Raw genomic sequence first — 27062 nt, 5'->3', positions numbered from 1 at the left:
TGTTCTGCCTCCCTCTTCCACTTTTAAGGACTCTTGTGATCACATTGGACATAACTGGATAATCCAGGAAAATATCCCTCTCATAAGGTGAGCTGAGTAGCAAACTTAATTCTATCTTCAACATTAATTCCCCTTTGTCATCTAACGCAGCATACTCACAGGTCCTAGGGATTAGGTTGTGGACATCTTTGGGGGGGTCACTATTCTGCCCCCCACAGGAACCACTGGTGGTTTTGAGCAGATGAGTGGCACGATCAGACTTGTCCTTTAATGTAATCACTGTGGCATCTGTGTTTGAATAGACATCAGGGTGGCAAGGGAAGAAGCAGAGAGGCCAGTTAAGAGTCCATTCCAAAAATCCAGGCCCAACCTGGTGCTTGAACCAGGATGATGAATGTGGTAAAATTCCAAATATATTTTGAAGATAGAGCCAACAGGATTTGTCAACAGACCAGGTATAGATATGAGCAAAAGAAAGGTATCAAGGACAACACAAGGCTTTTGGCCTTAGTAACTGGAAGAACAGAGGCACCATTAACTGAAGCCTGCCCAAAGAACCAGTGGGGTTGAATATCAGCTCAGTTTTGCACACAGTAAGTCATTCTACACCCAAATGGAGGTGTCCAGTAGGCCGTAGGATATATGGGTTTCCCAGAGGAGTTCAAGGGAGGGGTCCAGACTGATTAAATACATTTGGAAACACAGCAGGTGGATAGTATTTGAAGCAATGAAGCTGGATTAGATCACCTAAGGAGTGAATATAAATACAGAAGAGGTGAGTGTGCCTGGGACCCCAACAGTTATACCAATTCCCAGCAGTAGATTTGGATCCACCAATAGATCTCAAGGACTTACAGTCTCCAAGCCTCTTGCTACTGCAGCCTGTTATTCTCTCCCACAGTTACCTTCCCCTGCTTTGCAGGGGAGCACAGCCAACAGCAGTGCCTCTTCTCCCAGTCTACTGGGGCATTCTGCTCCCTCCTCCCTAGCCTCTTCCTTTAAATGAGTGGTCCCAAAGTTTCAGGAGAACAGGGTAGCTCTTTCTCACCAAAAGTGGAGAGCATGTCATGTGAATATATTCATTGATTTAATAAATATCAGTTGAGCACTCGCTATGTTCCAAGATTTATGTTGAGGACTGGGACACACTGTGGTTTATAAGACACATTGTACAAGTGATAACAAAAAGGTGTGATGAACTTTTATCAGCATTGCATTTGGCAGCTGGCAACAGAGACCTGAGAAATACTAGCGTGACAGCTTAAAGGACATGTTTCTCAAATGTAGAAGAAGTCCAGAGGTGAGGATTGCAAGGTTGTATACAGCTTCAATGTCATTAGTGTCCCAAGGTTCTTCTATCTTTCTGTTTAACTACGTTCAGTGTGTGGCATCTATCCTCAAGGTTACCACATGATTGTAAGATGGCCATTACAGTACCAGTCATCACATCTGTATGTAATATGAATAGGCAACTAGCAATCTCTGTCACAAGCATCAGGAAAGAACAGGTTGTTGTATGAGTATGTAGCAGGGGGCCAAGTTAAGGCTAGGAGCAGGGACAGTCTCCTAGAAATAAGTGTTTAAACTTGAAGGGCAGCAGTTGCCTACAAAGGGAAGAGGGAAAGAGTTTCAGGTAGAAGAAGTAGCATGTGCAAAGCCCTAGAGATAAGAGAAAGAGCAAGGGACAAGGAGGAATCCCAAGAACTTTAGGAATCCTGGAGCACAGCCACAAGTGGGGGCATATTGTGAAATGGAGTGGAAGATGTAGGCAAGGGCTAGATCGTGAAAGCCTGAGGGATCGTGCTCAGGAATCAGCACTTCATCCAGAAGCCTATGGAGAGCTGTTGAAAGATTTTAAGCAGAGAATAGCTTAATTGGGCTTGGCTGAGAATGGTGAATAAAGTAAGGAAAGGAAAGTGGGAGGTGGGTAGACCAGTTAGAAGGCAGTGGCAGGAATTTAGACACAAGATGACAATGGCCCAGGCTAAAGCAATTTCAGAGGATAGAGAAAAGTGGAATGGTTTGGAGAAGAATTTAGGAGGAATATAAATACTGATTAAGGCCTCATCTATCTAGTAAGGATCTGATATGGTCACGCTCCCTGTTCTCTGGGTCCATGACCGTGTGTAGGTGATAGGCCTACAGCTTGCTCTCCTGTGTTGCCTGTCTTTGTTTATGGAACCCCCATCTTCCTACTCACTCAATTATAAAACCTCAGTTGCCTTTGAGTTCTTCTCCATGCACTTAATTTCAAACCAATTCCATTGATTTTTCCTCTAAAATGTCTCGTAAGCCCAACCTACTGCCTTAGTCTAATCCCTGATCAACTTTTGTCTGGATTCTGGCAAAACTTCTTCACAAATCTCACTCTCCCTCCATACAGACTCCACTTGCAGTTTGCTACCAGTTATATCTTAAAGCAGATCTCACTCTACCATCTCTCCATCCATTCAGCTATCCATTCATCCTATGAGCATGCTTCCTAGTATGTGCTTTGCGGGCTGAGGATGCAGAGACAAAAAAGCCATGGTCTTTGCTCTTGAGAAGCTCACAAGTGGACTCGTGATTCCAAGCAAGTAACAGGGAATCTCAGAACATGATAAGAAATGCTGTTTCCAAGGTGACCTCAAACTGCACTGAGGACAATGGAAAAGCTCCTAACCCAGACTTAGAGGAGGTCAGGAGGGACAGGGGTGTGAACAGTCAGGGAAAATTCCTGGTAGAGGTGACCCTTCTGTTCAGTCTTAAAAAACCCCAAGTAGGAGTTATTCAGACAATGGGCAGGGGAACCAAAGGGTTAAGGTCAGAAGGAAAAGCATTCATTCACGTCCACAAATATTTATGGAGTACCCACCATGTGCTAGGCAAGACTGACAAAAATGAAGGAAGTAAGATAGATAATTGTGTGTTTAGGAGTCTGCAAACAGTCCCATATGGCCGAAGAGCAGGGCCAGGATTAGGGTGAGGTGAGTGAGGTTCTCACCTTGGGCAGAAAATTTGAAGGGGCACCAAAAAAACCAATCAACAAGATAAGTAACATTTAATGCAACATCTAAAAAATAAAAATAATAGGTTATCTATGATAAACAAAACATCAAGATTTTAAATAAAGACAGGATCTGACAGTGCCATGCCAAGAAATACCAGAGCCTGAGGCAAAAGGACAAATGTGGGTGGAAAAAAAATGTTGCCTGCCATTTCCATAAACAAAGAATGTTGCCCACCATCAAGTCATCAGGCACTGCAGCTAACCCCTGCAGTGTGCCCTGCGGAAAATTCAGGGTGGAGAAAAACAGGATACTGGCCCTAGACAATTAAGATTCATATCTAAGGAATAACTTCAATGAACCCAGACTCTTGCATCTTCCCATACACAGAAAAGCACTAAAATCATTAACTCGAGATGTCTGTTTTCCATGACTAGCAGTAAGCTTTTGATGTTTGACTACATGTTTTGTTTCATCTTCAGCAAAAATTCCTATTCATCTGGGCTCTTCCCTTTCCTCTTTGGAGCAGTTCCTCAGAGCTATCTGAGAGGCTGTCTCCCAGGCTGTAGTCCTCAGTAAGTTTCCCAAATAAAACATAACTTGCAACTTTTAGGTTGTGTGTCTTTCTTCAGTCAACATGTGAATCCCTGTATATACCTTTTAATATATTTTAATGGCTAGTTTATTCCAGAACATTAAAGTAGTTGAAAAAATATAGTAAATTTGAAAAGTAGATATATTAAAGTTCACATTAAGTTTAAATATTTTGTTTTTACCCCAAACAGCATTTATTATAATTTTACTTTCTGGCTTTAATGAAAGCAAATTTATCAATAATATCTTCATCCATCAACTGATGAATGGATAAAGAAGATGTGTTATACATATACAATGGAATATTACTCAGCCATAAAAAATAATGAAATAATGACATTTGCAACACAGACAGACCTAAAGATTATCATACTAAGTTAAGTAAGTCAAAGACAAATATCATATGATAGCACTTATATGTGGAATCTAAAAAAATGATGCAAATGAACTTATTTACAAAACAGAAATAGACTCACAGGCATAGAAAACAAACATGGTTACCTAAAGGGATAGTGGAGGGGCGGGGGAGAGATAAATTAGGAGTTTGGAATTAACATATACACACTACTATATATAAAATACATAAACAACAAGGACCTAAAAATATAAAGATAGGAAAAAAATCTTCAAAATCTACATCTGGAGTAGTGACAGAAGAAGCTGAAGTGTAAGCAAAGGCAAGCTCACAAAGGATGCTAATGAGTTTGGATTGTATCCTAAAGGAATATTGACCTAAAATGAGAGGCCTTGGGGTTAGACAGAGTTTATTCAAATCTCCACTCCTCCACTTATTAACTTAGTGACTTTTGGCAGGTTATTTATCTGCATTAAGTGTCTCTTTCCTCATCCATAAACTGGAGATGATAGTACTTACCGTAAAGGACAATTGTGGGAGTGTAGATGCTTCTAAAGTGCTTAGCACAATGCTTCCCATCTACTATGCTCTTGATGCATGATAGCCATTATTATGAATATGGCTGTGGGGAGCCACTGAAGAACTTTTAGCTACAAGGTGACAAGATCAGTTTTGTACTGGAGAAAGATCATTGTAGCAACAGTGTGGAGAATGATCACAGGAGGCAAGACAGACAGAGTGACTAGGTAGGAGATAACGAAGAACTAAAGTCATTGCAAGAGAAAAGAAGAGGGCCTGAAATAAGGGCCTGGTGATAGGGCTAGAGAAGTGAGGACACACTTGAGATATACTAAGGAGATAGAATTAAAATGATGAGGGGGAGTAAGGAGGGCAAGCAGTTTGGACAAGTGGGTGAATGGTAGGGAACATAGAAGAGGGGGCAACTTGGGAAGGATGGTTATTGGATGAAACAATTAAGATTAGGTTTGACCAAATACAACAGAAAATCCAGGGCTGCTGTGGTAGCTCCAAGAAGTCATCAGGGATCCAGGCATATCTGTCTACTTTGCCATCTTTAGCATATGCCTTCCATTGTCAAAGTTACTTCAAGATCCAAAGTAGCTGCTGGAGCCCCAGAAATCATGACTGCATTCCAGACAGCTGGAAGGAGGAACAAAGAGAGGAAAGCAAAACGGTGTAGCTTCCAGCTGAGTCAGTCCCCTTTAAGAGACTTCCAGAAGGTCCTACAAAACTTCTTACGTATCAGAAACCAGTAACACTGACACATCTAGATGTAAGAGAGATTGGGGAATAAGTGTCTTTTCTCTCAATGCATTGACATTCATGTCAATGGGATGTCAAATGGGAGTTCTGTTACTAATGAGGTAGGAGGAGGGCAGAAAAGGGAGAAGCCTGCAAGATGGAGTGTGAGACTGAGAACTCACTCCCAGGAAAATCACCAACTTTCCTTGTGGGGGAAGGAGGTAGTTGAAGAATATTTTAAGATGCAGAATGGATTAATACACAATTTGAGGATATTGTATCTCAGTGCTGTGAAAATTACTCAGATAATCTTCCACCCCACCTCCACCTTCTGTGACATTTATTACAATGGTGCAGGAGTATTATAAATAAGGTTTTTGGTGGATATTAAGGGTCTACATTTCCCATTTGGGTTGAAACAGTGTAGAACTGAGATAGCAGCCCAGAGATGATCACAAGAAAAGAAGCTGCCTGGAGCTCCCAGATATCCCGGCAGGGCTCTGGACTTCGATAGGATGTGGAATGTGGTTTTGAGCCTGGCTCTCTCAGCAGGCTAACATTTTTGCAGCAAAGGAGCCATTCTGGTCTCACACCTGGGGATGAGTAAGTAAGATGAGAACGGCTTGCTCCAGTTGGGTCAGAATTCTGTTTTTTGTTCTAGAATCACCCAGACTCAGGACTGTCACTGGCTTGGGGATCTTCCAGAGCTAAAGAGGAGCCCTGCCCTGGCCCCTTAAGGCCAGCCAGAACCAACCTGATTTTTAGGTATGGAATATCTGACCCTTGTGGGACTAGGGGTGGATCTTTGTGTTGTCCATGTGGTTGGAGCACATAAGCATTTGTGAGGTAACCAGATGGCAGGAGGATAACATTGTTCCTGGGCAACCTGGCTTCATTAACTCTATGGCTTTGGTCAAGGTGCTACCTTGTGCAAAATTCCTCTAAGTCTTTCCTCACCCCCCCGCTTTCTAACTCCCCCTTCCTGTGCACCATGGAACCAATAAGCCCCCTTCCAACTCTAGCAATCTTGGTATCCTAGTACTAAGTAGTGACCAAGGACTTAGGGTTTAGTTTTAGACAAAATCAGGCACCGTTGTGTGACCCTAGGCAACTTCCTTTGCCTCTCTGCGCCAGTGTTTGCATCTGTAAAATGGGTGGTGGCTAACTATAACTGTCTCTTAAATGAACTAAATGTGGTAATACACTCAGGGGCTTAACGCACTGCGATAGCCTTGACAGTGACTATTTATCTTCCAATCATCTGGCAAGTTCATCCCACTCATCATTCCTCAAACCGGCTCTTTTTTTCAAATGTCCTTCTCGTTTAAATCTCAAATATCCGCCTAGGTAGTAAAGTTAGTCCGCATCTGACTCCTTTTTTCTCTGTCCCTCCTTCCCAGGGCCCACCCTCCGCGAACGCAGAGCGTCTGCTGGTCAGATCGATGGTCGGCGACCGCGGTCTCAGAGGCAGTGCAATCTTGTCCTCGGCTTGGGAAGTCTCCGAACGGCCAACTCAGATCTTTTGCGCCGCTGCCCGGCAGGGAAAGCCGCCAGCCCATTCTCAGGGACGGGAGTGGAAGAATCACACTGCAGCAGGGGTAACAGGGACCGCGGCCAATGAGGGGGGATGGGCGCATTAGAAGATAACGGGATGACCGGAGTCAAGAACGCGCCGCCACGACATCTCCGCCCGGCCTCCTTATCCTCCAACCGGTGGCCCCAGTTATCCTCCCAGATCCGCGCAGCGGCTTCAGAAGTGACAGCCACGTGTATCGCGGGGCACTAGGATGTTGGCGTGGGGGCGGGGTTGGAAGGGCGCCCGAGAGGTGAAGAAGGACCCGCGTACGCGTGCCCGGGCGCCGGCTGCCAGGCGACGCCGCCGGGAGCGAGTACGCTCCTGACGTCACTCGCCGTTCGTCCAATGAGCGGCGGCCAGAGGAAGGCGCCGTTCCGCTCCCTCCCGCCCCCGCTGCCGCCACCACAGCAGCAGCCTCCGGGAGCTTCTGAGGAGGCGCGGGCCGCCGCAGGCTGGGGCGCTGCAGTGCGCCGTCCGGAGCCCCTGGACGAGGCCCAGGGAGCCGCTCGCCCAGACCCTGCCGCCCGATGGCCTCAAGATGGAGGTAGGGGGGAGGGCGCCGTGAAGAAAGCCGCGCTGTGGGCGAGGGGGCCAGGGCGCGGGCGCTCCGGGCGGAGGCGGTGGCGGGATGGGGCTGCTGCTTATGATCCTGGCGTCCGCCGTGCTGGGCTCCTTACTCACGCTGCTCACCCAGTTCCTGCTGCTTTACCGCAAACAGCCCGAGCCGCCGCCGGACGAGGCCGCCCGCGCGGCCGACGGCTTCCGCTACATCAAGCCGGTGCCGGACCTGGCCCTGAGAGAGTACCTTTATGGCGGCGGCGGGGCTGAGGAGCCCTCCGGCGGGCCACCCGAGGGCGGCCCGACTCCGGCCCCCGAGACCCCCGCCCCGCCGACGCGGGAGACCTGCTACTTCCTAAACGCCACCATCCTGTTCCTGTTCCGGGAGCTGCGGGACACCGCGCTGGCCCGCCGCTGGGTCACCAAGAAGATCAAGGTGGAGTTCGAGGAGCTGCTGCAGACCAAGACGGCCGGGCGCCTGCTGGAGGGGCTGAGCCTGCGGGACGTGTTCCTGGGCGAGGCCGTGCCCTTCATCAAGACCATCCGACTCCTCCGGCCCGTGGTGCCCTCGGCCACCGGGGAGCCCGACGTTCCTGAGGGGGAGGCGCTGCCCGCCACCTCCCCCGAGGAGCTGGCCTTCGAGGCGGAGGTGGAGTACAGCGGGGGCTTCCACCTGGCCATCGACGTGGACTTGGTCTTCGGCAAGTCCGCCTACCTGTTCGTCAAGCTGTCCCGGGTGGTAGGGAGGCTGCGCTTCGTCCTCACCCGCGTGCCCTTCACCCACTGGTTCTTCTCCTTCGTGGAGGACCCGCTGATCGACTTCGAGGTGCGCTCCCAGTTCGAAGGGCGGCCCATGCCGCAGCTGACCTCCATCATCGTCAACCAGCTCAAGAAAGTCATCAAGCGCAAGCACACCCTCCCGAGTTACAAGATCAGGTGAGAGGGGCGTGGGGGGAAGGGTCGCCCGGCCACGGGGGCCTGGCTGCTGGGACCCCGGGCCTGGAGGCACGCTACCGCCTGCGTGGGTGGGAAGGGCCACGACTGAATCCCAGTCCCTGCTTTCCAGGGCTCTTCCCAGCCCTGGACAGGGCCCTAGATAAAGGCAGGTAGTGCCTACGTTCTTTGCTTCCGAAGGGCCTTAATGGGAGCTAGAAACCTCTTCGTGTGTTCTTGGGCATCCAGGGTGCTGTCAGCATGGGTCGAAGCAGCATATTGAAGATGGAAGGGAAGTCCACCCTCCTCCCCGGGATGGCTCTGGGACTGTTGAGAAACTTCTATCCGTGGCTGCTGCATTGAGGGCAGCTTTGCTGCATCACCTTGGCCAGGTTGAGAAATTGTTCCTGGACACAAAGTACAGGCGTGAAGAGTGTGCTGGTAGCCCAGGGCTGTTGTGTTTTGCAACTGCAGGCCCGTTTTGCTGTGCTGCTTCGGCAACTTTCAGGGTAGAGGGAGTGTCTGTTGGAAAGGAATACTCTTCCACTGCAGATTGGTAACGAGTTGGGAGCCTGTGCGTGTTGTAATTCTCTGTACATGCTGTGTTAACGTCATCTGCCCTTTGGGGGTGGGTTCTATAGCACAGACGCAGACTGCCCCTCACGTTTCAGCTCTTCCTGGCTCTGAGTTCCTCCCACAGTACCCGAAATGGCCCTGCAGATAGTATTTTAAAGATTGGTAGTGATTTTAACTGTTTTAAAGTCTCCCTATATCTGGCGGTTTCTGTAGTATACTATTTTGATTAATGTACAAGGGTTTGGGTTGTTTTTTTTTAATATGGAAGTGGAAGGGGAAAGAAAGTTTTGTAGGGCTAGAGGCTTCATCCACTTTGGTCTGGGAAGGCTTGTCGGTGTTGAAAGGGTCATGTATGGCTATTTCTTACAAAACATGAATTTTTAATTTTACTTTCTGTCCTCCTTTAATTTTGTGTTCATTAAAATGTTTGACGCTTTTAGATTTTGTTCTTTCCTATAAAATTATGTAAATCTGGTATTTGCCTTACCTAGTTTCCTTTAGTGGAAGTTACATATTTCTAGATCACTGATTTTCTACCACAGTTTCAAGCATCAGTGACCCAAATAATTCAGGAATATTTGATGTTTGGGTTTGGGGTGGAGTATTGACTTGTGTGATGTGGCAGATTTACCTTAGTAATTGTGTTTTGTTTACGCTAATATCACAGAGTGACAGCTTAAAACCATCAGGTGGCAGGAGAAATTTATAATGGGAGTATTTCCATAGATTTGCAGAGGTGGTCATCCACTGTTTGATTTCCTGTTCTGTGAAATAGAACATAACTTTATGAAACCTACTCCTTCAGCTCTGAAATATAAGTGACTAAATTATAAATGAGTTCTAGTGTTTAAGCAGTAAGGTGTTTATAGCAGTGTGTGGCTAAGAAAGTCATGAGAGAAAGTTGTTACAGATTTTGATAATTCTATCACAATTTCAATTCTGATGTTTTCTGGGTAACTTTCAGGTGATAAAACTTGACTAAGTTATTATTTGGGGGTTATTTGTAGGATAGCCAGTGGTAGTGAGGGTACATGTCATTTTGAGGTGTTTTTTTTTAATGTAGACTTGGAATTCAGTTAAATCTGAAGGAAATTATGATTAGAAGTTATGGAGCCATTAATAGGTTTATTGCTTTGAAGGAACTTTATCATCTGTATCATTGAATAGCATCATCGTTTAAAATGTAGCAAAATTGCTTTTATTTACTGTATCCAAAGGAATTTTTAAAAACATAGCATGTGTGTGTTTGGTTATGTATGATATTTCAACTTTTAAACCTTAAGCATTAAATGATCACCTCCAGAAGTATACACACCTGTGCTCTTTATATTCGAAGACATTTCAATGGTCAATCAGTAAATACTGTACAGAACATATCACTCAATCTGTAAATATTTATTGTACACCTGCTATGTGCTTATTGTTTTAGGTGCTGGGGTTTCAATACTGAACAGTCTCAGTCCTTATGGAGGTTGGAGTTTAGTGAGAATTGAATTAGCTGTACTTAATAAGATTTAAACTAGAATGTGATTGATGGGGTTGAAGTAATTAGGAAGCTGATTTTAGTTTAGTAAAAGAAAATGATAGAAGTGTGAGGATGAAAAGGGCTGCTTCAAGAAGTGTTGAGTTCTCTCATCTGTGTGTAGCTGTTCTGCCAGGAATATTTTAAAGTACTGATGTTGTGGTACAGATTCAAGTTTCAGCTAAGAGAATGAATTAAAATACATTTAAGATGTATCACAATTCTCATCATGAGAATTAAAGTAGCTATGGTTTATCCTTTTTTATAGATCAGGGGATAGTGCCCAGAGTAGTTAAATAACTTGCTTAAAATCACACAGCTGTCAAGTTCTGATAAAGTCAAGCTGCCCTTTTTCCTTAAACTCTGCTGTGTTGTTCTTAAGGATTTTTTTTTTTAAGTATGTCATCAAAATATGTGGGGGTAGCCTTCCAAATTAACTGAGAACTCTGAGTATGACTATAAAGCTTTTTTTTTTCTTAAAAAAATTTTTTTTGGAAATTTTGAGAAATGATCCTTTTAAGGTTAAATCATAAGGTTAAACCTTTGGGTGCTGCCCCACTTAGCATTTCTTTTTTAATCCAGCAGATTTTATTTCTAAATAGAAGGTCTTGCTAGTTTATCCTTTTTAGCTATCTAATCTACTTAGAGCTAAAGCAGTAACGAAAATTGTATTGAGTCTTAGGATCTTTTGGCACTTGAAATTATTATAAAACAGAAATACCTTGCCAATTAACATCGTTGTCACTTCTTCCCCCTCTTCATTTGTTTTTTATTTTCATGTTGCTAAAGTAAAAGTGGCCCATCAGGACTACCCATTCTTGATGTCTCATAAAGAGATGAGAAGGGAGCTCAAATGATTGGTTGCTTTCTGGGGACCCAGCTGACAGACATTTACCCAACTAACACAGTTTGTAAAGCATTATAGTATTTTTAAATAAGTATACATTTTCTACATATTATAATTCTAATTTTATTAATTTTTACTAATATTCTGATTTCACCACCTCGGTGTTCATTGTTTTGATTTTTTCTTAAAATGTATACTTTAAAATAGTAAAAGCCATAGTTTTTAAAAAATTATTATTAGTCAAAAATTAGTCTTCAAGAGAGAAGGATTACCACCAGTGTTCTTGATTACACGGAGAATCCATCTTCAACATGAAATCTGAGTAATAGTCCTGAGGAGTTTAGGGTTTGGGAGTCTGACATTTGAGATTCTTACTGATGCTTCTGTTCCTTGGGTTATTATTGCTGTGTAGTTAGCAGTTGTTGCATACTGAAAGGCCAGATTCAGTTTGTAGGTACTTTGAATTTGGCCTGCACTGTGGTTTTCTTATTTCTTAATTGCCAACATTTAAAAATGGAAAATTTTGCATGATTTGGATTTCTGGCTTTTCTTAGGAAAATTTGGAAGATCTGGTAGCACTAGGCTTGCATTTGTCCTAGCAATAATAAGATGGAGAGATGGAGTCTAGTAGCAGCTGCCGGAACCTCTTACGTGTAGCTTGTAGTTCCCACCCACTTGCTACATTTACTGATGGTACTTGCCTGGCCTGGCAATATAAACTTGAGATGCTTACTAAATGAGGAGCGTTACTGTTGCTCTTCATCGAAAATGGGAAGAGTTAGTTAACAGCTGGATAGTAGAGGGTGATAATTTCTGTCCCTCTTTAAACATTATGTCTTCGAAGAGACTTTCACTGAGCAACTTTATTTTATAAAAGACATTATCATTATAATGTTGAATGTTAAAGAAAATCATTCTGTTAGAAATCTTTTAAAAATCCCTTGAAACATTTTTCGTTTCTCTGCAGTACAGTGATAGTAAGTAGACAGTGGCTGCTTTTACCTTGAGTTTGGTGGACTTTTGCTTTAGTGCAAGGTTTGGGTCATTAATTAACTATATATAAGTGTTTACTTCTCTGACTTACAAATGAGGGGGCATCTACTTATTGACACCATTTGAATTTAATGAATGAGTATGGAACAAATATTTGGGGGAAACTTCACTTTTCAGGTTCACGGAATGTCTTCTGAACATGACTGTTTTGTCATAACTGTTTTGTTCTTTTACTCTTGAAAATATTCCAATATGTATTTGTAGAAAACTTTCACATATTCTTAGTGACTGGAGATTGAGGAGGCGAGGACAGGACTGTATTTAGTTAGATAGGGTCTTTTAGCATCTTTATCTACATCTTCTCTAAATATACCATTAATTTCAGAGAACTAAATTAGGCTTGGTCTGGAAAGCCTCATACTCTATAATGTGGCTTGTAATTGTGTTATTTCTTCCTTGGTCTTCTGAGATGAGGAAGAAAAACATTTATTCTTAATGTTAATTATAACATTTTAAATTTTACTGATTATTTGAGGTAAGGATAGTAATTGATGTCTTCTTAAAAACTTTCAAAGTAAATTCTCTGAAAGCTGACAAAATCATTTGTAAAGTTAAGTGTATGTGCTGTGTTTATTCACTTACGCTTTCATACTTTTTTTCTATATATAGACAACTTGTAAAAGGTATCTTTGCTTAGGCTGGAAAATACTTTAAAATAGCTGCTAAAATTCCTTAGTGATTGTAGGAATCATAGTTTTACTTACTAATGTTAGTTTTACTTACTAATGTTTACTTACTAATGTTAGTTACTTACTGTTTAGTAAGTAGGAATCATAGTTTTACTTACTAATGTTAGTTTTACTTACTAATGTTAGTTTTACTTACTAATGTTTACTTACTAATGTTAGTTACTTACTAATGTTAGTAGGAAATATAACTCACCTTTGATACTTTGGGAGAGTGGAGACAAGGACATTGGGGTATCACGCTAGCTGTTCTGGAGTAATGATGTAATGTATTTGCTAATTTTTTATCTATTATGCTTTTTCTTGTACTCCTGCTCAGATGAGTATCTCTATATAAATGGAATTGTAAGATCATTATCTTAGATAGTTGTCATTTTAAAAATAGACACTTATTTTCAGTAACTATTTCCTGAAGACTACCATACCTCCTGTTGTGTGAGAGTATGGTGATAAAAAAATGGTTAAAACAGAGTTCATGCTTTCAAGCTGGTTAGTCTTCCAGGGGAAAGCAATGAACAATTAAATTAAAGCTCATTATAATGACATTTGGATACATTTAAGACCTTCAGTTTTGTGAGAAACAGAGGAGAGATCAGTGTCTCTGCTAGGCAAATACTTGATTACTTTGTGTTGTATAATATTTTGTGGCCTTAGTTTCCTTGGTACACCTAAGTATGCTCCAGTTTAGTGTTGGTTTTAATAACTTCTTGCAAGTTGGGTTTTCTTAAGCTGTTTTGAATTATTATGATTTAGGCATTTAAAACACTTCAGATAGAAAATAATATATTGAAAATTAAATCTTTGCTCTAGAAATTTGATTTACGTATTGAAAGGAGAAGAGTAATTATGAGGAAACTGTTGGATCCTAATCTGTGGTGTACAGGTCTGTTGGCTTCTGGGAAAGCCCTACTTTGTTACTAGAAGTAGTAGCCAAAGCGGATCATTATAAAGTAGATTGCATTGGAGGAGCATGCCTGACCAAAAACTTAATATTGACTTATAAATATTACTAATTTATCATATGAGATAGAGGCACAGGTAATAAAATCAGTTTGCTAACTATATGCCAGGAAATGTGTGTGCAGTTCCATACACTTGCTATCTCTCTTAATAGTTAAAGGAACTGTGTAGGAGAGGTCGGTATCTCATTTTTACAAAGATGTGGAAACTTGAGACTGAGGGGCTTAGTGACTTTCTCAAAGTCCTTTAAAAAAAAAAAAAAATCCTGACAATAGCCAGGAGATGGAAACAACCTAAGTGTCCATCGTCGGATGAATGGATAAAGAAGATGTGGCACATATATACAATGGCATATTACTCAGCCATAAAAGGAAACGAAATTGAGCTATTTGTAATGAGGTGGATAGACCTAGAGTCTGTCATACAGAGTGAAGTAAGTCAGAAAGAGAAAGACAAATACCGTATGCTAACACATATATATGGAATTTAAGAAAAAATGTCATGAAGAACCTAGGGGTAAGACAGGAATAAAGACACAGACCTACTGGAGAATGGACTTGAGGATATGGGGAGGGGGAAGGGTAAGCTGTGACAAAGCGAGAGAGTGGCATGGACATATATACACTACCAAACGTGAAATAGATAGCTAGTGGGAAGCAGCCACATAGCACAGGGAGATCAGCTCCGTGCTTTGTGACCACCTAGAGGGGTGGGATAGGGAGGGTGGGAGGGAGGGAGACGCAAGAGGGAAGAGATATGGGAACATATGTATAACTGATTCACTTTGTTATAAAGCAGGAACTAACACACCATTGTAAAGCAATTATGCTCCAATAAAGATGTAAAAATAATAATAAAAAAATAATAATAATAAAAATTTTAAAAAGTCCTGGACTCCCAAAGACATGCTGTGTTACTTCTGCAGAGATATATCAATGGTTACTCTGAATAAACCGGGAGTTTGCAAACAAGCTGGTGTTAGGCCCACAAATTAAGAATGGCTTTTACATTTTTTAACTTTACATTTAAAGTTGTTCAAAAAAAAGAGAGAGAGAAGAAGAAGAATGTGCAACAGACCATATGCACCCACGGATTCTAAAATACATCCTATCTGGCCCTTTATAAAAAATGGTTTGCTAATTCCTGCTCTAAACCCTTAAACAGAAAACCCTAAAAAACAAAAAAACTATGGTTAAGTGCATACAAAAAAGGAACGTGTACGCATATATGTTGAAAGGTACTTTTAAACCTTTTTTTGAGGGTCCTTTTTGGAAAGCTAATGAAAACTGTGGATACTCTGCAGAAAAATGCATAAACAGTTTAATTTCATGGAATTTTTAGTCCTCTGGAAACCTGTCTGGGGTCATTAACTCCCGGTTGCATAGTAAACACAGAGGGATACAACTTTCCATAAATATAACTAAAACTAACCTGCTAAAACAAATATTAAGCACTTAATACTTTTGCTGTCCTTCTTGTATGCCTTCAATGGCTCCAGCATTTCTATTCTTTTTTTTTTTTTTTAAATTTATTTATTTATTTATTTTTGGCTGTGTTGAGTCCTGCTTGATGCGCACAGGCTTTCTCTAGTTGCGGCGAGCGGGAGCTACTCTTCGTTGCAGTGCACAGGCTTTTCATTGAGTTGGCTTCTCTTGTTGTGCAGCACAGGCTCTAGAGCGCAGGCTCAGTAGTTGTGGCGCACGGGCTTAGTTGCGCCGCAGCATGTGGGATCTTCCCCAACCAGGGTTCGAACCTGTGTACCCTGCATTGGCAGGCGGATTCTTAATCACTACGCCACCAGGGAAGCCCCAGCTCAGGCATTTCTAAAAAACCTCTCACTATCCAAGAAAGTATAACCTGTCTCTTTTTTTTCTCTTAGTAAGATTCCCTATAGCAGGCTGAGACTTTCTGAATCAGTTGTTCAATACGAACAAGTTAGTTAGTTTCTACCACTAAATATCTACTTTAGAAGTTAAATACTGACCCAGCATTTCTTCCCTTCACATTCTCCGTTTCCTCAGAACAGTGTCACCAGGAAACAAGTGCCGTTAAATCCCTTTGTTCCTTTATAGAGTCATAGGACCTACCAACACTTTGGGCATGGCATGAGAGCACTTCACACTTCATTGGAAAGTCATAAAGCAACTACTGGGTCATTAGCAGAAGTTTTACAGAATAGTTTCGAAATCTCTCTTGCCAAATTGCTAGGACTCCCATAAAACCACATACTTACTATATTTGTACTAGGGAAAAATGAGGTGTAAGTGTTAAATATTTACCTTAAAATGAGTAGAACTGCAGGTGCTACATAGAGACTGGCAATACCATGGAATTATTTCATTCTTTTGGTTGAAGCTATAGGGAAGTACTTAAATTGTCTATTCCAGTAGATAGAGTTTTGAATTAACGTATACTTGCATTCAGCACTCTACCGTGCAAAAAGGCCTTGGACAAAAGGCCTTATCTTCTCTTGGTCTCAGTTTCCAGATTTGTAAAATGGAAACGGAAATAATATCTATCTAATTGGAGATAATAAATGTCACATATGATACCTGCTGAATAAATGTACTCCTCTCCGTTTTAATTTCATTCCTCTGATATACTGAAGCATTAAGTTTGAGTTGTACACCCAGCTTTATGCTCAGACACACAAATACAAGCCTCTTATATGCTGAGGAGGTGCCTGTCTCTCCCTCTGTCCCTCCCTCTCCATCTTCCCCTCCCCATCTCCCCCTCCCTCTCCATCTCCCCATCCTTTTCTCCTTAATAATAAAGTGGAGAGTATAATATAAATGTGACCCTGAAAATTGGTTTGTAGGTGTAACATAGACATTTCTCCAGGCACTATGCATAGGTCTAAGTCATTTACTGATTTACTCCACTTTTGGCCATACCTTATTTTCTGTAACTCTTATATTCTATAACTCTTCCTCTCACTTACTCTTTTCTGGCCTTCTGGGTGTTCTCACACTCCAAGCTGCACCCATCACAAGGCCTTTGCTAGACCTTTTCCAAGAATGTTTTTCCCACAGATAGCCAAAGAGCTTACCCTTCCACTTTTTCAGTTCCTTGCTTCCATATCACTTTTTGACTATCCTATATAAAAAAGTACGCTAGCCTGTTAAACGCAGAATTTTTTTTTTTGCACAAACTTTTTACTGACTCTGTGTGTGTGTGTGTGTGTGTATTTCTGTGTGTATATACAGAAACTGCCCAAATCGTAAGTATACAGTTAATAAATTTTCACAGAATGAACTCAGCCTTGTAACTGAAGTCCTGGGATTTTGAAGTTAGTCTGTCTAAAGAATACCCGTTCACTGAATTTCTTTAAATAGAATGTATAGAACATATTAACCTTTTTTTTTAATGGTTGAAGGTTGTTGTTATAAACACAGACTGATGATATATAACCCAGTTCTGATTGTAAAATCAGTATTGAAGAGGAATGCCTTCTCCCCTACACATACACAGGCACACACACACAGGCACGCACACGCACTCGAATGATGCTGATTGAGGTTTCCAACAGTTCACAGTGCTGACTTCAAGGTCTGTCAGGCACCTTACTGACACCATCTCTCCTCCTCTCATTCCCACACACAAAGACAAAACACAAATGTGTTTGCAGCCTTCTCTGGCACTCCAGAAGCCTTGGTTTTTAATTTCACATTCTTAGGAAAGTTCCAATATTGATAAACCGCAGATTATCATCCTTCCCTTGGACTGATATAGAATAACAATAAAACTTATTTTCACTGGTTTGGTGCATAATTACCAGTTTTCCTCAAACCAGCAGAATGCTTTAGAACATGTATTTCTTCTCTAATCAGCCCATTGGATCTTTATGCCCATAAATTCTTCATGTATTGTAGGGAGAATGGGGCTGATGATATGGTAGGTGGATTACTGGAATGTCCATGCTTTGATTTGCATAACTTTGATAAAAAAAAAAAAAAGCTACACAATTTCCCACTCCCCAGCATAATTCTTCCTGATATGTACTTACAACAAAAATGCTGATTAGCAAGCATAGTAAAGATGTTTTAGTTGAGTTTATTCTTTTGTATTAAGTACCTGTTATGTGTACTTGTTTCGTTGGTGAGGTATGTGCCAGTTGAATAGGTATTTGTAACCTAAGTATGTTTAGAAATGGTGTTTCTGCCAGGATCAACTCCATATCCTCCTATATAATCTGCAATTATAAGTGACTATTGTTTTCTTTGCTGTAAAATCTTAAGTAACAATAATGGGGGAGATATTATTTCTGTTTAGTAGCTGGCTACAAGAATCTCTGTTTTGAAAAATGACTGTGTTGTTTTCTTAGTACAGCTGTTTCATGCAGACATCAGTATCTACCAAATAGTGCATCTGGTGTGGTGTGCGCACTCATTGTTCTTTTCACACAATAGCTTTTCATGCATATTAGATTATACTCATACTTATTACTAAGGATGAATGTGGTTGCTGACTACACAGTCTCGCTACCTTAGTTATTTGGTCAAGCAAGTAAATAATTCAAAGCTTTTAGTTCTGTGAAACTTGCTGAGGCTGAAGTTAAGAGCCATTCTTCCATAGCTAATTTCATTGTGATAATTATTTTTATAATACACTGAAAATTTTGTTTTGTTCTCACCATTATTAAGTACAATATTATTTTTGGAAAGTTTACGAAGATTATGTGTCATCTATTTTAATATTTGGAAAGGTTATTAGTTCTCAGTATTTAACTTTGGATTTTAATCAGAACTAGAATTGCAGACTCTTGACATGGGAAAAATTTAAGTAAATGTTTGTAGCAAAATATGATTGCTTTTGTTTACTGTTGCTGGAGTGGTAGATAGCACAGATTGAATTTAGTTCAGCTATTTTGAAATTAGTGAAGTGTAAGGAGAAAATTCATGACCATCTTAGTCTGTAGTAAAGCCCATGAATACAATTTATCTAAATTATAAGCCATTTTAGGGGTAAATTGCTTACTTAAAATATTTGAGTAAATTATTCAAACTATTTGAATTTTTTAGTACTATAGAGTTAGGATTTGGATTCATTCTGAGATTCATGCCAGTCAACAAGCATTTTAGACCAGAATCTGTGGTAATAATTGTTGGAGCCTCTGTGGTCTTAAGGTTTTTCTTGAAAGTAACTCAGCCTCTTGCCCTGAAATAGTAGGATTATATGATGAGGAACATCTGTTTACTGCGGATTTCTTTATTTAGTGTATAGTTGGGTAAGTCATGTAACTTGTAATTTTTGATACTGAGTGAAACAAAAATCTAAAGTTTTTAAAGTTCTTAGAGAAAAGAATGAGGTGGCATTATTATTCACTTCTCTGTTATTTCTGCATAGGTCTAATGTAGGAATTTCTCCTAAATGTGCAGGTACAAATCATCTTTAATATATTTTCATTTAATAAGTTTGACTTTAGTTAGGTGATTGGGTTATGAACTAAGTGTAGCATAGATATGGATAATATTAAAAATCATTTATAGTTCAGAAAATGCTTTGCTACTTTTATTTGGATAGAGAAAATTGAGGGGAAAGCTGGACATTTATAACCCTAAAGTATTAACTTTTGCCTCATTTCTCTTGTTCAGATCTTTTGCTGTTTCTTACTTCATATCTGGAATGGAGTTTCTGTCTGTTCAATACAGCTAACTGACTTAAGACAGACCTCTGTGTTACATACTTCATCTTTCTTATCTTTGCATAGTAGGGAAGTGATAATTTTGGCATAAGATGTTTTCTTTCCCCCCATCCACTAGATTTCAGAAGAGATTCAGTTTACTCAGTAATTGTTTGATACCATCTTTGTCCAGGGCACAGTACACTGCAAAGAGAATTAGTGCAATGAGGGAATAAATAAAATAGTCCTTCCTTCCTTCAAGATTTTTTTTAATCTAGTGTGAGAAACAGTGTACTTAAAGTAAAATAACGAGTTACAACTTGGAATTTAAGAAGATTTGCCATGACTAAGAGTTGTTACTAATGGTTTTCAAAGTATGGTTTGAGGACCCCTTTGGACTTTGAGAGCCTTACAGGGCAGTCTACCAAGTCAGAACTATTCTCATTATAATACAAACATGTTTTCACCTTTTTCACTGTCATTCTCTCATAAGTGTACAATGGAGTTTTCCAGGAGTTTCCTGATATGCGATGACATCATCACCGTGAAGGCTAATGGAATGTGAGCTTTTGTAGTCTTATGTTTAAAAGTATTATTTCTAGTTTCTAATGTGGCAAATATGAATTCATATAACCCATATAAACAACAGATTTTTGGAGTCCTTAATAATTTTTTAAAATGTATAGGGGCCCTGTGAACAGAATATTTGAGAACTGCTGGTCTAACCTGAAGTTTATTTATTTTTGGCCATATGTAAAGGAGATACCCCTATTGCCTCACTTTCTGAGTCAGCTTTAATGAATATTAAATACATACATTATTTTTTGTTGCTTTATAGTATTGCTTGTACATCTTGGTGTTGTAAGGAGCACAGGCTGGGTGGATGTGTTGCAGTTTTGACTGTACCATTTACTATGTGATCACAGAAAGCTATTACTTGAACTTCCTCATCCTTAGTTTTTTCATATGTAAAATAAGACTTATAATGCTGTACATTGTTATGAGTTACGAGAATCAAGGATGTCTATGAAATTATTATGTAATTTGTAAATGTGCTAGAGTCATGTAAAGTGGTAATTTTTATATTCCCTTATTCAAAGGCATTTATTGGAAAGCTGGTAGAGAGGAATAGAAGGAGTTGGGATTTGAGGACAGTTCTCATTGCTCTGCCCTTTTTTTTAGCTTTGTGAAAGCTGAGAGTTTCAATTTAATTGATCATAGGCTACGGTAAGAGACCTTCACATTGTAGGTTATGATGAACATAAAAAGATAGGCAATTTATTAGACATGGTCAAGAGAATTACTTTGGTTCCCTGAGCCACTCATCTCATTTGATACTTTATCTCTCTCCTGCATAGGAGATCAGTTAACATTGACTCATCTTTGAGTCACCAGCTATTGAGTTCTGTTATGAGGGACTTGCAGCCTCTATTATCACTCTTGTTCGACGTATATATAAAACCGCTTCAGAAAATTTTGAAGCATTTTAGATCTTGATCAGTCTGTGCAGAATTAAGAGTTTAGATAAAAGTGAACCTTTAATATTAGGTAGACGGCGTATGGATGAGCAGGTGGGAAAAGTTTCTTTGTAACAGTATTTGTTATCCTTGTTCGTTTTAGTTTTATTACCACTTAGGAGTACTTTTTTCTCCCTAGGAGTACAGAAATTAAAATCATTTTCCCAAGTATGAACTTTGTCAGCCTAGTGCACACCAAGGAATTCCATAAATAGAACAATTCTGCATGGGTTTCCTTAAGTCAGTTTCTTAATATATTCAGTTTAATATAAGCCTTAGTTAAAAAGCTTAATGACACGGAGGTATAAAGGTGATACCTAAGGTAGGAAAGCGCACTGGCTATTATTAACTTGTTTCCTTGCACTTGCAAGTTTATATCCTCACAAAGGACAACTAGTATAGTGACTGAAATCATGGCCATGGGAAATCTGAAGTCCAAGGAAGACAAACAGCTATAACCTTGAACATCATATGTGGCGAATGCTGAGTCCTGATATGGTTCCTTGTGGAAGGGAAGAAGTTTGCTGTCTGACATGTCTCTAGGAGACCAGCCTTCAAATAAATAAATAGAAGCTTGATAGGAAATATTTCTAGAGCACTTCCCTGTGCCAGATGCTTTATGTGAACTTCCTTGTCTAATCCTTACAGTAACCCTAACATAGGTGCTAATTATTATCCTACTTTTACAGATGAAGAGACTGAGGCTTCCAGAGTTGAAATAGCTTGCCCAGGGTCTCAAAGCTAATAAGTGTTGGACCTAAAATTCAAAACCAAGCCCTAACTAAATCCTGTGTCCTTAACACTGCTTTAAACTACCATGTCACAAAGAAGCTGAGAAGTGAGGGATGCTAAGTGCTTTAAATTATTTCATGTAATTCTTATAACAGCACTGTGAGGTTGGTGTAATTATTATCCTCCTTCTGCATATGAGGAAACTGAGGCTTAAAGGCAAGAGTTTGCTCCGGGTCATATTGCTACTAAGCAGCAGAATGGGATACCAAGCCAAGCTGTCTGGCTACAGAGTCTGATCTTACCACAGTTCTGTACTACCTGCCTGTTTCCCCTCCTCAGGCAACTCCCTATTTAGTTGGGAGGAGTGGGAGGTGTGGGAGAACTACAGAGAGACAGACATGTAAATGGGGTGATTAGTGGCATAACAGAAGTGTGTATAAAGTGCTTTTAGAACACAGATGGGGAAGCAATGACCAGATGGTGGGGGTGGGGGTAGGGGTGCTGGTTAGAGAGGAGGTCACTCTGAAGGAGAACTTGAATAGTGAAGAGGAGCTTACCGTGTGGGGCTAGTTATGGGATCAGAGTGATTAGCAGGCAGACATGTCTCTCAGGAGAAATAATGCGGCTGTGTTAACCTTGCTAAGTGTGGAGGAGCTTGGTGTATGAATTGTCTTTTTAATGTAATATCAGTTGAAATGTCTACGTAAAATAGATTTGAAATTTAGGTTCATGGTTTACAAATATAGAAAATTAAGAATGTTTCGAACTATTTGTACTTTGTTTTCTTTCTAGTTACGTGTAGTTTTGTATTAGTGTGCCATACTTTGCATAATAATGTGCACCATACAAGTTATGGCTAATAGAGGTTTGTGATGATATTTAAATGCAGCAGGAGAACTCATTATTTAAAGGACCACTGAGGTGCCTCTGAAGAACGTAAATGAAGACACATTTTGAAACGATCACCACTGATTTATCTAGTTTATATATTTGGTTTAGGAGATTTGGGAGCACACTTATGTTTGCTATTCCTAATGTGAGAGAGTCAAGACTGTCAGACTGAAAGGCAAAAACCACACGGGACTCCCAATTACCTAATTTATATCTACTTGTTCTACTCTCTTCCTTAGGCGGGATGTAGTGACGCTTGTATTCCTGACCATGAAATAAGACTGTAGTCTCTGAGTGCCTGACTTTGATTGGTCTCTCTATTCTTGAATACAGTAAACATATTTGTTGAAGGGATGAGGTGACATTTGAGCTGATTGTTAAGGAATAGTGTAGCTTTAGACATAGGAAGATGGGATGGAAGTTCAGTGTAGGTAGGAGAAATAGCAAAGGAACAGAATCAGGACACTGTATGATATCTTTAGGGATTCAGTAAGGAGCCAGTTTGATGAGACTCAAGCACAGAGAAGGAAGAAAACCAGGATTCGTGTACCTGTTACATGCTGGGAATTCTATGAGGTGCTTCACATGTATGAACTCCTAAATCTTTGTAATAATCCTGTGAGGTAGCGTTTTATTAAAGAAAATAAAAGGCACAGACTTTTGTTTTTGGTTAAGAAAATAGTCTTTTTGCGGGGGGGGGGATCTGCAGCAGGGCAGAGCGCGGCCTCGGTTGCGGAGCAGAGCCGCAGGGTGGCAGCGGGAGCGCGGGGGGCACCGGAGGCTTTCGGCCCGAGAGGACTGGGGAAGTTCGCGCTGGCGGCAGTTCGCGCTGGCGGCATGGGGCGGTGACGCCGCACTGGCCTTCTGCTCCTGCCAGCTGGTTGAGAGCAGGCGGAGGAGGAGGAGGATGCACCTTTGCCAACGGCTTGCCTTCCTGGGCCGGCGCGCAGGCACCTTGCAGAACAAGGAGTAGCTTGCTGACTTTGAACGCGTGGCAAATATTTCAGAAAGCTTCAAGATCAAGGTGGAGAAAGGAACAGTTATTCTTCCAAATTCATCTGCTTCAGCTATTATTCTTATTGGGAATGGACAATGGAATGTTCTCTAGCTTTATCATGATCAAAAGCCTCCTTCTGTTTTGTATTTCCATGAACTTAGCCAGTCACTTTGGCTTTTCACAAATGCCAACCAGTTCTGTAAAAGATGAAACCAATGACAACATCACAGTATTCACCAGGATCTTGGATGGGCTCCTGGATGGCTACGACAGAGGACTGAGGCCTGGGCTCAGAGAGCGTAGTACTCAGGTGAGAACGGACATCTACGTCACCAACTTCGGCCCAGTGTCTGACACGGAAATGGAATGCACCATAGACATGTTTTTCTGACAAAGCTGGAAAGACGAAAGCCTTCAGTTTAAAGGTCCCATGCAGCGCCTGCCCCTCAACAACCTCCTTGCCAGCAAAATCTGGACTCCAGACACCTTGCTCCACAATGGGAAGAAGTCCATCGCCCACAACATGACCACGCCCAACAAGCTGCTGCGGCTGGAGGATGGCACTCTGCTGTGCACCGTGCACTTGACCATCTCGGCAGAGCGCCCAATGCAGCTTGACTTCCCGATGGAGGCCCATGCCTGCCCTCTGAGATTTGGCAGCTGTGCATATCCTAATTCCAAAGTTGTCTATGTCTGGACCAACGGCACAACCAAGTCGGTGGTGGTGGCAGAAGATGGCTCCAGGCTGAACCAATACCACCTGATGAGGCGGACAGTGGGCACAGAGAGCATCAGCACCAGCACAGGTGAATACACAATCATGACGGCTCATTTCCATCTGAAGAGGAAGACCGGGTACTTTGTCATTCTGACCTATCTCCCCTGCGTAACGACTGTGATCTTGTCGCAATTGTCCTTTTGGCTGAACCGAGAATCAGTCCCAGCCGGGACAGTGTTTGGGTTGACCACGGTGCTGACCATGACAACCCTCAGCATCAGTGCCCGGAACTCTCTGTCCGAAGTGGCTTATGTGAAGGCCATGGACTGGTTCATAGCCGTGTGCTACACTTTTGTGTTCTCTGCGCTGATCGAGTTTGCCACCGTCAACTATTTCACAAAGACAGGCCCAGCCTGGGACGGCCAAAAAGCCTTGGAAGCAGCCAAGATCAAGAAAAAGGAGTGTGAACTTACACTAAATAAATCAACAAATGCTTATACTACTGGAAAGATGACCCACCCCCCAAACATCGCAAAGGAGCAGACCCCTGCAGGGACCTCAAATGCCTCTTCAGCCTCAGTAAAACCTGAAGACAAGACTTCTGAAAACAAAAAGACTTACAACAGCATCAGCAAGAACGACAAAATGTCCCGAATTATATTCCCAGTCCTGTTTGGCACTTTCAGCCTAGTTTACTGGGCAACATATTTGAATAGGAAGCCAGTGATTAAAGGGGCTACCTCTCCAAAATGAGCTGCCATGCTCCCAAACTCCAAGACAGCCATACGTTCAGTGACGGGCACCAAGGAGAGGTTGAGCTTGGGAGACCTCCCTTATTTGGGCACTATCTTTCAGGAAATTTTTGCATGTTTAATAATATGTACAAATAATATTGCCTTGATATTTCTATATATAATGTCAGATGTTTCAAAGATGTCACATTGACAAATCAAGCCACTTTCTGGAAAAACAGGAGACAATGGCTCTGACACTCAGATGCTCAGTATCTTACATTGATAGTTTACAAACAAGTATATTTTTAACTGTTCCAAGTATTACCTAACAATGTTTTTTATACTTTGAATGTCATTTCATACAAATTTTCCCAGCAAATAAATATTTTAGGAAATACTCCATGATTATTACTTGACCAACTCTCACAAGAAACAGATATCACAAAGAGCACATTTTTCATTGAAAAAGAAACTGGGCATTTATGTACAAAACTAATTACCTTTGATAATTCTTACTGTTCTGAAATTAAAAGTACTGCATGATCTTATGCTAAGAAATAGAATAAACAAATATTTATGCAGACATTTAATAACAGAAATATATGGTACATTAGATTAACAGATACAATGTTTCCCCAAGGAAAAATTTAACTGCTTAAAAAATATTTTTTGTGGGGGAGGTGGGAATGAAACTTACTTCTCTCCCTCCGACTCCCCCCACTAACTGAACAATGATCAAGAAAGAAAAGATCTTAAAAAGTAGTGTGATGACAGTCTTGGCATTTAGCCTGAGCATCCACTGTCTGAAACATTGACCACACCTCACTGCAGCCAGTGTGTAGTGCTTCAGTGGCGAGAAATTGTAAATGAGTTATTTTCCATTTTATTTCCCTGTATGTTATTTCATGATTGACTTATTGCTTTAGCTTCTATATATGAATCTTAAATGTTCATTAAGAAATAAAAAATAAAAAAATAAAGGAAAATAGTCTTTTTTAAGAAGAGGAAACACAATTTTAGAAGTCATAAAATTCTAAGTAATCATTGAAAACCTGAACCAAGCCAGTGGGAAACACAGAAGAAAAGTAGAAGATATATTTTAGCAATATGAAGTTGGGGAAATGGAGGTGGAACTGGTTGGCTGGAGAAAGGGGGAAGTAAAAGGTAACTTCAGGAGTTTCTTAGAGTCTATGAAATCAGTGGTGCCAGTAAAACAGAGGAGGAGCAAGTTGGAAGAAAAGGTGTTCCATTTACTTTTAAGCATAAATATATGGAATTTATAGAAGCAGTGAGAGCAAATGATGTTGCTAAGGAAAATATAGAAGAGAAAGGAAACAGGAAGAGAGAACCCAAGTTGTTTTAGTATACACAGCAAACTTCTAATTCTCCATTATGGGAAATTTCAAACTTAAGAGTTAAGAATTCAGTGAACCCCATTATATGTAGCCAGACAATCATTAACTTGTGGCCACTTTTGATCATCTGTATCTTCCCACGCTCCCCTCCCTTGATTATTCTGAAACAAATCTCTAGGAGTTGGGACCATAATCTATGTTTGTATGATTCTAAATTTTGTGTTCTTTATACAACACCTTCCCTCCTTGACGAAGCCTCATCCAACCTCTACCTGAATATTTTTAGAGATAGAAGGCATGCAGTGCATTGAGACAGTTGTGTCCTTTTTGACTGGCTCTAATTGTTAGAAAGTTTTCCCTTTTATTGAGTTGAAAACTCTAGCAGATTTATTATTTTGGCAAGGACACAAGAACCCATGCTGAAGTTAAGAGTAGATTTAGACTGCAGAATATTTTTATATTGGGTTTGTAGTAAACCCTTTTTCTCTAAAGATCACAGTGTTTGCAAACGGTTTTACTGCTGCCATGTGATGGAGATGTCACCAGCTGGCATTCAGGGTGCTTATAGAACAGTCTTGAAGAAAC

At 40.9% G+C, this 27062-nt stretch overlaps 1 protein-coding gene and 1 pseudogene across 3 annotated transcripts in view; both read left to right on the top strand.

Annotated features, from left to right (window-relative positions):
- Positions 1–6828: 6828 nt before the first annotated feature.
- Positions 6829–27062, top strand: part of PDZD8 (PDZ domain containing 8) — a 98691-nt gene continuing 78457 nt past the window's right edge. The window contains exons 1-2 of one of the 3 annotated variants that reach the window (XM_027112703.1): positions 6831–7319; positions 7494–8269. In XM_027112703.1, the coding sequence (XP_026968504.1) occupies positions 7314–7319; positions 7494–8269 (782 nt within the window). In that variant the 5' untranslated portion in view covers positions 6831–7313. Of the gene's footprint in view, positions 8270–27062 lie in introns of all 3 variants that reach the window. The other 2 variants (XM_027112704.1, XM_027112702.1) reach the window with 2 other exon arrangements.
- On the top strand, positions 15641–26446 carry LOC113623450 (gamma-aminobutyric acid receptor subunit alpha-5 pseudogene; annotated as a pseudogene).

The sequence above is a fragment of the Aethalodelphis obliquidens genome, unplaced genomic scaffold (genome assembly GCF_003676395.1).
Source record: "Aethalodelphis obliquidens isolate GAN/ISIS:26980383/991018 unplaced genomic scaffold, ASM367639v1 scaffold11, whole genome shotgun sequence".
Classification (NCBI taxonomy): Eukaryota; Metazoa; Chordata; class Mammalia; order Artiodactyla; family Delphinidae; genus Aethalodelphis; species Aethalodelphis obliquidens.
Note: the sequence above shows the minus strand (reverse complement) of the source record. Positions and strands in the feature narration are given on the sequence as shown.